Source organism: Stylophora pistillata, chromosome 12 (genome assembly GCF_964205215.1).
Source record: "Stylophora pistillata chromosome 12, jaStyPist1.2, whole genome shotgun sequence".
In the NCBI taxonomy this organism is placed as follows: domain Eukaryota; kingdom Metazoa; phylum Cnidaria; class Anthozoa; order Scleractinia; family Pocilloporidae; genus Stylophora; species Stylophora pistillata.
Genome location: NC_142530.1, coordinates 28,000,446 through 28,011,983, shown reverse-complemented (window position 1 = coordinate 28,011,983; position 11,538 = coordinate 28,000,446). Strand labels below are relative to the sequence as shown.

The 11,538-nt window shown below is 37.3% G+C and overlaps 2 protein-coding genes across 2 annotated transcripts; one reads left to right on the top strand and one right to left on the bottom strand.

Moving 5' to 3' along the window:
* Positions 1–16: 16 nt before the first annotated feature.
* LOC111338308 (ras suppressor protein 1) lies at positions 17–3,899 on the top strand. The gene is made up of 9 exons (XM_022944768.2): positions 17–177; positions 337–387; positions 909–976; positions 1,257–1,309; positions 2,280–2,398; positions 2,689–2,771; positions 2,973–3,087; positions 3,440–3,572; positions 3,668–3,899. The coding sequence occupies exons 1-9, from the start codon at positions 69–71 to the stop codon at positions 3,753–3,755; spliced, it is 819 nt and encodes a 272-aa protein (XP_022800503.1). The 5' UTR covers positions 17–68; the 3' UTR covers positions 3,756–3,899.
* A 422-nt stretch (positions 3,900–4,321) lies between these two features.
* LOC111338307 (lens fiber major intrinsic protein) lies at positions 4,322–10,966 on the bottom strand. The gene is made up of 4 exons (XM_022944767.2): positions 10,591–10,966; positions 5,761–5,990; positions 5,272–5,352; positions 4,322–4,690 (listed from the first exon to the last, which is right to left on the bottom strand). Exons 1-4 carry the CDS (start codon positions 10,883–10,885, stop codon positions 4,472–4,474), a joined length of 825 nt encoding a protein of 274 aa, XP_022800502.2. The 5' UTR covers positions 10,886–10,966; the 3' UTR covers positions 4,322–4,471.
* Positions 10,967–11,538: the final 572 nt, after the last annotated feature.

Genomic DNA, 11,538 nt, shown 5'->3' with positions numbered 1-11,538 from the left:
CACTGTAAGTCCGTTTATACAACGTAGTGAATGTCTATAGCTTTCACACGACAAGTCAGCAAGAGAAGATGTCGAAGTCAGTGAAGAAACTTGTCGAGGAGACAAAAGACCAAGGTTATACAGAGCTAGATCTCTGTGACAGGAGCTTGTCTACGATTGCAGACATTCCAGGATTGAGTAAGTATTCTGGAAGGTCTTCGAAACAGACATTTGTTCATCAACAATGTCGTTTGATGATCGTCCTCGGGTTTTTTTGTTTTTAGCTGTGCTTTCACTGACTTTGATTTCCGATTTCCGATTAATCGATAATTTATCCCTCATTTTCTTATTTTACAGCGCAGTTGAGGCATTTGGTACGCCTTACTTTGAGTCATAACAGAATAACAGGTGATTTTATTTTAGATCAATGAAAATCTTATCACAGGATATCTTTACTTCTCTGTCTAAAAAGGTGGGAAGTTGTGGAAATTCTGGGCATTCCTTTGCAGGGTTAGGGCTACTTGTACGTCCTGTTTCAGATGTTACTTTTCCGATACCTCGTAAAGAATTGGAGATTATAGTCATTTAAAGGGAAATACTTTGGGCAGTGGTCCGTCAACTTGAGTTCTCCAGTTAGGCCTAAAATTGTTGAGCTGTAGTCTGTAAATTCGGGGTAAAGATCGTATGAGGGTTTTGACGATTACTTGAAATGGGTGTATAATTATTTGTACGATGTGCATTTATTCATCATGGAGAAAACTTTTTGGTGTCACTGTTTCAAGAAATAACTAATTCACTTTATGTAATTAAATTAAAGATTGTTTTATATGGGTATACCCGGTATGTTAATGCTTATTAAGTACATTTTAGTCTATGTACTTTAAATATAAATTCTTGAAAATCGTACGTGTCTCTTCTTATTTAATTAGCTCTCCCTGAATCGATTGGTTCACTTGAAAACCTGGAGTTCTTGAATGTGTTTAATAATCACATTGAGGTATGTGACCAATTTGCAATTTCAGCTTAGTTGATATAACCAAATTACCTTGATACCCCCACCGATGCAGCACCACAGTTTCTTTAGAAACTTTCACCCTTTATTTGAAGATAATTTAGTTCATCAATGGTGTTGATAATGTAACATGGCCATTGTACAGAGTTTCTAAGCTGTTATAAATGCCTAGTTTTTTATTGGTTTGATTACAGTTTGGGGAAAAATGTGCAAAACAGAAAATGCATTAGAAAAGCCTTCAAATTTTCCTGTGCATCTTTTACAGGAGCTGCCAATGTCACTAGGTTCCTTAAAGAAACTAAGACACTTCAATGCAGCGTGAGTATTTTGGATTACAATGTCTATTGACTAACTGATTGGAAGGGCTGACAGAAACACGATGGCCTCATCATCATGATGTATAGACTTTTCTGTGCTCAACTCATGTCATGACCTTTAGTAAGGTCTATGTGTCCATCAACTGTAGCATAGCTCATTAAAATATCTGATGTAAGGAAAGAGGGGACAGCCCTGCTTGAGTATAACACTTGCAAAAAGATAGTTATAAAGTAACTTGCTATAAATTCAAGTGTGCATGTCTGTGATTCATGAGAACTTTGCAAAGCTGACCACCTGTTCTATAACTTTTGCCAAATTGCAATGTTTTAGGGCATGCTGTGGAACAATTTAAACAGTGAAAATACATAATATTTACTTTGGCAACAGCCATCTTTTTCACTCAGTAACCATCCTGGATCAGCCCTTGACAAGGAACTGATTTTACTTGTCACATGATACTAAATCCCTCTTCTTTGCAGGGTTAGTTACTTGAACACAGGTTTTGCATAACTTAAGATAATTTAATTTGGTTATATCAACTAAGTTGAAATTGTAAATTGGCCACCGTAACGAGTTAAGCTTTTTAACTCATTATAGTGGCCAATTTACAATTTCAGCTTAGTTAATATAACCAAATTACCTTGTTACCCCCACCGATGCAGCACCACAGTTTCTTTAGAAACTTTCACCCTTTATTTTTAGATAATCTAGTTCATCAATGGTGTTGATAATGTAACTTGACCATTGTACAGAGTTTCTAAGCTGATGTTTTGAGCTGATGGAGGGCTAGCACTTCATTTGTTAGCTTTAGAAAACTCCCTGCAGTGACTAGTTTACAATATCAAGTCAGCTGATAAAACCAATTATTTTTAAACTACCCCCCCCTCAGTCCAGCACCACAGTTTCTTTAGAAAATTACCCCCCTTGTTCACTTAATTACCATAACTTAGTTGACAATTGCATTTTTCAGGGTGAATCGACTACGTTCTCTGCCCAGGGGCTTAGGAACAGCATCTGGATTGGAAATCTTGGATTTGACATATAATAACCTTAATGAGAAGTCATTGCCAGGAAACTTCTCTGTTATGAGTAAGTTATACAATAAGTAGCAGTTAATTACCACATCAGAAAGCAGAAGATCAGTGGTAAAAAAGCCTCCAGCAAACTAGTCTGGTTTCCTTCAATTACATGAACTTCCCCTTAACACAGCACCATTTTCAAATTTGAGGTTGAAGAGAATTGATAGATCGAATCTTTCACACCTTCATTCTCATTTACTTTTAACATTAATGTGGGTTGCTAGTGCCGTGCAGCAAAACAACCAATGGATTTTAAGGTACTAATAATCTAATAAAAGTACTGGTATGCTTGATTTACAGAACAGCTACGAGGCCTCTACCTCGGAGACAATGACTTTGAAACATTACCGCCAGAAATAGGAGAGCTCAGAAACCTTCAAGTGGTAACTTCCTAAAATAAGATTATATCTGTATGTAACGGGTTACAGAAATTATCTCAAATTTCTGTATTTGAAGTGTGTTTCCCCAAAGCCTATCATTAGCTTGCTATATACAGTGAAAGGTGTAAAGTAATTGACTAAGAACTCAAAGTATTTTCCAATTAAATTTTCAAACTAAAATGCAGATTTACTTTATTGTTACAGCTTGTGTTAAGAGACAATGATCTGTTTGAACTACCAAAAGAGCTGGGAAATTTGAGTAGACTGAAGGAACTTCATCTTCAGAACAACAGACTCACTGCTCTTCCTCCAGAACTAGGTACAGTGTACATATACAGTGCTCAACATTCTAAAGTCACCCCCTTCCTTTCAAAACAAAACAAAATAATAGGAAAAATAAGTTGCACACAGATGGACCATAAGGGGCAGTTAAAATTTTGACAAACAGACAGCACCCAGCATTTGGTGAAGTGCAAAATGTTCATCAGTAAAGTGAATATCAAGGGAGATATCTACATCATCTCCTTCCCTTTGACCCCTGCAGTAAAATTAGAGATTCTAGTGATTAGGGTTTGGAATGAAATTCACCACTCTGGTAATCACAATACACAATATTATGCAACATTTACTCCAAAGTATTAAGTTTTCTCCTGAAATGATTGACTTTGAAGGTGAACTAGACATGGCCAACCCACGACATGTATTCAAACCAGAAGGCAATTCGTGGATACAGCAGCTTGAGGATCAAATTGTTCTGGGACCATCACATGTGTTTGAGTACATCAAGACTGATGGATACAAGAGGTTTGTTGCAGAAGACAAATCTTAACCACAAATCATCTTCCTTTACTGCCCCTCTTCTTCCAATGAATTTTCTTCATTCTTTTCCCTGCATTTAGTTTGTACGAGCGTCATGTTACTTCTGGCAATGCTCCACCACCAAAGAGGGAGAAGGAGAAGACACTGAAGCGAAGCAGAAGAAAGTGATTTCCCCAGTCAGAAAGCTATGATAACACAGCACCATTTTCAAATTTGAGGTTGAAGAGAATGCTGCTGTTTGTCTTGATTAAGTTTAACAGTGTGTATGTCTCAGATTACACCTCAAAGAATTTATTTTGACTGCAAGGAATACCCAGGGAACATTTACAGTGAACATATGTAAGAGATTTTGTAAAAATACATGTTTGTACAAGGAAAAAAAGTACCTTGCTTGCATTGATTAAAAGTTTTCTATTTTTCTACAATTTTGTAAATAAAAATAATGCTCAGAAATAGGAGAAAATGTCTCAATACCTGCATTTTTCAAACCATAGATACAGACCTGAGCCATATACAAACAACCTTCTACAATTGATGTACACAGAACCTTAATTATGATATTAAATTTTTTCTATCAAAACAGTAAATTTTAAGCTTCATGGTTTCTTAAATGAACTAATGGTAGTTAATGTAAAACAGTGTTAATTTTACTTAATTTGTTGATCTGGTATTTCTACATCTTTACAAGTATGAATGAATGTTCTTAACTTCAATTGACTCTTACCAAAAGTGACCTACAGTTTTAATTAAACCATAGAGATAAAATTTAATCCCAAAAAACCATTAGGATTTCTCCTAAGTGGATAAAAATCAGAGAAAACATGAAAGAATCAAAGTACAGAATCCCTTTTTCTGATAAAGCTTGTACTGTACATGTAGAATCACTACACGGTTGTTTTCAATTCAGAGGGCGTCTGGGTTTGTATGTCGCAGCTTTGTGGAAGTTCTCCCTGATAATCTGGTCTCTTGGCTGATTCTGCTTTTCCATGTAGCTCTTTTCCAATAATAACAAGCTCATCTGCTGAAGTGACAGGAAAGTTGTTTGCCACATGGTAAATCCCTGTTGCTAGAAGAGCACCAAATATTGGGCCAAACCAGTAAACCTGAAGGAACAGACAAAAAAACTTGATTATTTACCAGAACACAATTCATGAACACTACAACTGACAATGCCATGCAGAAAAGTTGCCCAATTCCAACTAACCACAAGTAAAATGGTTAGTCATTTCCATACCAAAACTACTTCAAGCATTAATTTCAGAAGTGTACAAGCCTTTTGGTGAACAGTGCTATGATATGTTCTGGGTAGACTTGCACCGAACTTCACAACCCAACTACCACTGCATGTCCAGACACAATTTTTCAATACTATTAACCCAGGGTTAGAGTAAGTAGGGCTTTTAACATTTCATGAACATCATATAATTATCTTCACTCCTGATTTTGCCACAGCCTTAACACAACAATTGTCTCTGCAAATATCTACTTTAAATCTAACAAATTAAATGTAGGTGCATGCACTTATAGCCATTATTCCTTCACTCTTGAATCATAAAAGAATGATCACCAACTAAAGAAGCTCTTGATTGTTAACCAATTTCTCCTTGCCAGTACCTAGGGAAGTTTATATAACAATATGAAGAATATTCATAATCTTGTTTGGATGTAAAACCTCAATACCCACCCAGTGGTCAGTCCATTGGTGTTCCACCACAGCAGGGCCAAAGACACGTGCAGGGTTTATTCCACATCCAGTAATTGGATACTTAAGTCAACATGTGGAAAATCATAATAAGCAACTGCTAGAACACATGCAAACATGAACGGGTTGTGTTAAATAAATCTCAGACTATGCGATGATCCTTCTTCATCACTGAATTACAAATTTTGTGCCCGATCTTTGCTTAGAAAAGACAAAATTCCACATAAATTTACCTGTGTATTAATTATATAGAGGAAAGTGAAAATGATGTTGCTTGACCAAGCTGAAAATTCTTTTGTTGTAAGTGATATGAGTAACACAACCCTACTTTCTTCTTTTCTAAAGAGAGAAATTAGTGGATCAATATCGTGGTCTTACAAATGAAAATTTCAGTCATAAATATCTCTAAATGGCAAAAGTTTGCTTGAACTCAGACCATTGATTATTACCACAATGGAGTGTTTCGATTACCGCAAAGAGATGACAAGCAGCAACAACCTGACCAAACACCACAGAAGCGGCACGATCAACTATTGTGTGGCCTTTTTCTGTACACATCAATACAGTTAACATTACAGCAACTGTCAGAAGTAACTCCACTCCAAACCCTGCCCAAGGAGATACTGACTGAATCTTTCCTCTAAGGTGAACAGAGCTCTCCTCAGGAATGATGACGTACAGGAGACCTGCACCAGAAACAGCTGCAATCAAAAGGGTACAATGGATGTTCTCAAAGAAGAAACTTAAGCAATTCTTCATCACAAATTGACAAGTCGTAAAGATTGAATTGTAAAAATAAGACCGAGAAGCACTATTCTGGAAGAAAAAGGCCTCTGATTTCTTAAAACAGTTTGCGCTCAAAAAGCGCAAAGCAGTTACTGTTCAGACCTTTTTGGGGGGCATTTTTGTCTTCGGGATGCCATGGCTATCTTATACCTTGCATCTGTACTATTGGTGTTCGAGAAATTCCGGCAGATCAAAGTTTAAATATAGACCGGTTCACGCTCTTGAGTGCATGCTGGGTAATTAGGGCAAGCAAATCCAAAATGGCGGATACGAACAACACTCTTTTGCTCGATCTGAATACTTATAGTTCAATATAGAAGTCACAGCTACATTTTGAGCTCTTTATGTTATTGCCATCTCGCTCAAAAGTCGTTGACAGTTCAATATCCCAACAACACGATCATGGCCACGCACCTCGAAGATTTTTTGGAACTTTCATGTGGGGAATTGCAGTTTTATCTTAAACAGCGAGGTTTGCCCTCTGGAGGGACACACTCGGATCTTGCTGCTCGTGCTTTGGTAGCTTTTGAACATAAAACGCCTATTCGAGATTCGGCCGAAAGCCAAGCCAAGTCACTACAAAATGAACATGTAGAACTACTACGCACATGCGGTATAAAGGATCCGTTATCCATGGTCGATTGGGAGGACTGTGTAACAAAGTGGCCGCATACAAACATTGGTCAAATATTCTCGTTTATACTTGGAAAAAAAGCTTTCGACACTGACTATATTGGTCAATATAAAATCAGAAAAGCGTATTCATACTTTAAAAGTGGTTTTGTGCACACTGTATACTCAAAAACAATTCATGGACAAGACAAAGTTCTGTTGTTTGCATCTGTCACTCCATCTCAAAGAATTCGCGAAGAACCTCATAAAGTGTGGATAATTTGTAAATCTCCCGGTGAAATTCTTGGGGCATATTGTAGCTGTACAGCTGGATACAGTCAGTGCTGTAATCATGTCATAGCCCTTTTATATAAAGTTGAGTTTGCCAACCAGAAAGGTTTCACAGATCCTTCCTGCACAGATAAGGCATGTGTGTGGAATAATACTAGCAAGAAAGACATCCAACCCATGAAATTAAAGGACATGGTGTTCCAAAGCCACAAGGTAGTCAAAGAAAACCCAAGTTATGCTATTAATAGCAAGGAAAAACAGAACTTTGATCCTCGGCCAGAATCCTTGAGGGTTGTTACCGAAGAAAGCAAGCAAAAGTTTCTAGCTTCTCTTCGAAACATAAATCCTGATGCTGTCATCCATATTTCATATGCACCACCAACTTCTGATGATGTTCCCCCATCACTACAAATTATAGCTGATGATATATCCTCTAAAAACAATGGTGTAGATGCTGATGAATTAGTGAGACAATTTCTGGAACAATTATCTTTCAATGACAGTAGCATTAAAGAATTAGAAAAGGCCACAAGGGATCAGGCTAACTCCAGTATATGGAAAGAGCAAAGAAAAGGTAGAATAACTGCATCTCATTTTCATGAAGTATACACAAAGACAAAAACAATTCTTAGAAAAAGAAAGCCAAATTGCAAAGTAACACCTCTTCTTGAGCGAATTTTAGATTGTACCGATCTGTCAATGATACCTGCCATTAAATGGGGAAGAGAACATGAGAGAGATGCTGCTGCATCATTCTTTGCACAAGAATCCAAAAAACACAAAAATGCAAAGCTTCAGACTTGTGGCTTGTTTATATCTAAAACTTACCCTTTTGTGGGAGCTATCCCAGATGGTATTTTTCACTGCGATTGCTGTGGTCATTCTTGTATTGAGTATAAATGTCCATACTCACTTGCAGACATGAAATTTGATGAGCATTGGAACAATACAACTTATCTAGAATTAGTGAATGGGAATATCATGCTCAAGAGAACCCACAGTTATTATTACCAGATACAAGGACAAATGGCCCTAACAGGATGTCCTAAAACCTTTTTTGTTGTTTGGACTCCACTTAGTGGTGCTCATATTGAAATTATTGAGTTTGATTTAAAACTATGGCAAGATATCATACCAAATCTAACAATTTTTTTCAAGACTTATGTTGCTAGGGTGTTGCTAGGTACTAGGCCTATTTATTATTGTGCTGTCTGTGAAAAACCCTGTCTTGAGCCAGATGAAATTGAATGTGATGATGAAAACAGTGTTCAGTGTGAATGTTGTATGCTATGGTTTCACTGGGCCTGCTCAAATTTTGAACAAGAATCAACATTCATTTGCAGATTTTGCAATGAACAAGCAATAGATAATGATTAAAATTATAGAGTGGAAGCAATATGACCTCAACAAACTACTAAATAGTACAAAATAGTGCGGATGAAACCAAAACATTATAGTATTTAGTATTACTAAAGTTTCAAAGTTATTGTTTGAACATTGTTGTAGCTATATACAAACATGTTTGTGTAATTCCATAAAGGAATTGTATTCTAGAAGATGTGTAAATAAACTTGACTACCATAGCTTATAACCTGTGAGAAAATTGAATGGGAACATTTTGGACTGGTACAAAATGCAAACATAATTGATGAAATGAAATCTATGTACTCAAAGGCTTTTTCATATTACATATTGCTGCACAAATGATGATTATGTCATCCAAATGGGAAAGAATGCTAATGGGAATTTCTTGCTTTAACATAGCAAAGTCTTTAATTCGCTTGATAGCCTGCTTGACATAAATCCGTACATTAGCAATAAGTGATGTGTTCCTAACATCAGCACCTGACATCTGGAGATTGGAATGCTTGGAGGGTGGAATTGTTAGAGAACATTGGTAGTATGCTAACAGGTCATGAATCTTGAATCCCCTGTCTGCCATAACTTGGTCATGTGGCTGAAGATAGTTTAAGAAACCACTGTTTTCTACAATAAAAACATCAGATGACCTCCCACTGAAGGTCTCAGAGACAAATGATATGTGGCCATTTGGTGTTATCCCTATCAAAAACTTTAACGTGTAGTGTTGTTTGTAATTTGACCAACACATTGCCGCATTCTCTAAGCTTGATGGGGTTTCAGAGAATAGTTCTGTGCAGTCAATGATGACTCTACACTTTCTGTAATATCGTCGAAACATATCAGGCATATTTCTTTGAATTAAATACCTATCTGGCCAGGAAATCATCCACTTTAATTCTTTAGACATCAGCTTAACCCAAGTGGTAAAGACAGAGCTGACAGTCGCCTCGGAAACTTTGAACCTTAAAGCCAGATCAAATACAAAGAGTCCTAGCTTGATTCGCATCATGGTTAGCAAAAACTCTTGCTCCAAGGTTAGAGCTCTCTGTACATTATTTGACCTGGGCTTGGTGGTGTCCTTCAAAGCACTTTCTTTGTCTCCTTTCCAGTAGTGCATACACATGGCTTTTTCAAAGAGTGTATTAAACATCAATTGAAATGTTTCTACGTTAGGGAATCCAGTGAAACGCTGGACATCTTGCTCTGTTGTTAAATCAGCAAACTTCATACTTCCGTATGTTAGCGGATTTATTATCAAGCATTGAGTTCCTTCTTCTTTGAAGCTTGAGTTATTGGATGCCTCAGCAGTAGAGACAACTTCGTGTCTTGCCACAAGCTTTCTTTTCTTGGGTGAAGGTTTGTTAGAGTCACTTGGCACCATATACAAAGTTGGAGTTGGTGAGGAGTACGTTGGCTTTCCATATTGAAAGTGATTCGAACAAACAGTCTTGTAGTTGCCGGGTTCGAATCCAACAAGTCCTTTGGATATGCTGGCAATCCATTGGGCTCTTTTCTTTGGATCCTTCGGAATAAAATGCCAGCGAAGATTTTCGACATGTGACCGTTTCACTATCTTTTTTGGATATCTTGAGTCGTTGTTACAACCTCCAACACAACATCGGTAGTTAACCATTATATATCTTATTTTTTGACGCATTAAAATCGAAAATACAGAGCTCAAAATGTAGCTGTGACTTTTATCTTGAACTGTCAATACTAAAAATTGCGACCAGTTCTGAAACAAAGCCGATATTCATTAAGTATTCAGATCAAGCAAAAGAGTGTAGCCGAGCGTGTCCGCCATTTTGGATTTGCTTGCCCTAATTACCCAGCATGCACTCAAGAGCGTGAACCGGTCTATTGCTGCTACTAAAATTACCATAAAGGAGGGTTTTGAACCAGCTTAATCAATCTAAAACAATTTTTAACTGTCATTAGTAATCTCCTGTATTATTTTAGCGCAAACAGGAAATTTTCCAAACTGGCAGAGATAATAGCGAGGTCTAGATACGAATTAACGCCTACAACCGTGGCAAGGTAAGGTTTTCGGAGCCGAAAGTTTCGGTACAAATTCAAACCGAGAGAGCCACAAGCTAGTCACTTAGAGATGAAAAAATAGGATGCTTTCATTTTCTTTCTGAATTTGTACATTTATCCAAACGGCCTAAGACTTGATCAGAAAGAAAACCACTCATACCAAACTAAAGTTGGCAGTGGTTTCCATGCGAGTAAAAAATAATAATTTCTTACCGCCAATGAGCGGTGCCCATACAAAGCACAAAGCCCTCTTTGGTGATATACTTCTGTTTGCCGCTAAAGCAATGGTGATTGCAGGATTGAAGAACCCACCGCCAAAATAAGTCGAAATGTTCGCCAAAAAAGCACTCGTAAAACCAAAGCACAAAGATATGCTTAAAACGTTTGGTCCTGTTTCTTGCCCCAGCCAGCTTATGGTTGAACCACAACCGATGAAAACGAAAAAGAAAGAGCAGACACCCTCCACAACAGATAAAAGGAAAACAGTCACGAACTCGTGACAGTTCATGGTTACTGAAAAATCCAAGAAACAATGCAGAATGCTTTTAATTTGAGTATCCGTTGCTGCGCGCGAAATTTACCACTGTTATACTACTCACAGAAGAAGTTGCAAAAACTTCCCCCACCCCCCCCCCCACCCCTTCACTGCCTCCCACAAAGAAAATGCGCAGTTGACTACGCCCAAATTTTCACATTTTTATGCCTTTATAAAAAATAATCCTGGAAACTGAAAATTAGGTAATTCGTCGCACATCTGAGAAGGCACAGAAAAATTTTACTTCGTGTCACGTTTAAAGGCCCGAACTAATGCAAGGTTTTACTAAAACTGTTTATGTCGCAGTGGAGATTAAAATGTTTTCGCTATTTTGTCGCTTGATTTGCGTCGCAAAGAATAAGTGGAATGTTATTCAAAGAATATGAGACACCTTTGGTCAGAGGCCATATATAAAAAATGTAATTATGAAATGCGGAAAAATTACCATAAGAGATTTACTGAAGGTTAAATATAGAAAGTAGTTCCGATTATATGGGAACAGGTAATATAGTGTCCAGATCCTGACAAAACCTTGAAATAGCCTTTTTAGGCGTTATACCCATAATATATATATTGTACCCGTAATTATATCTATGGCATGAACTGATCGAAGCGGTAATCATAAA

What these genes read in the sequence shown, in the direction of transcription:
- LOC111338308 (XM_022944768.2), top strand. Translation starts at nt 69, where the DNA reads ATGTCGAAGTCAGTGAAGAAACTTGTCGAGGAGACAAAAGACCAAGGT. An exon ending in TGCAGACATTCCAGGATTGA is followed by an intron (nt 178 to 336) that starts GTAAGTATTCTG and finishes CTTATTTTACAG; the next exon opens with CGCAGTTGAGGCATTTGGTA. An exon ending in AAGACTGATGGATACAAGAG is followed by an intron (nt 3,573 to 3,667) that starts GTTTGTTGCAGA and finishes CCCTGCATTTAG; the next exon opens with TTTGTACGAGCGTCATGTTA.
- LOC111338307 (XM_022944767.2), bottom strand. Translation starts at nt 10,885, where the DNA reads ATGAACTGTCACGAGTTCGTGACTGTTTTCCTTTTATCTGTTGTGGAG. An exon ending in ATGGGCACCGCTCATTGGCG is followed by an intron (nt 5,991 to 10,590) that starts GTAAGAAATTAT and finishes TTTTGATTGCAG; the next exon opens with CTGTTTCTGGTGCAGGTCTC. An exon ending in ACCAATGGACTGACCACTGG is followed by an intron (nt 4,691 to 5,271) that starts GTGGGTATTGAG and finishes CTGTTCCTTCAG; the next exon opens with GTTTACTGGTTTGGCCCAAT.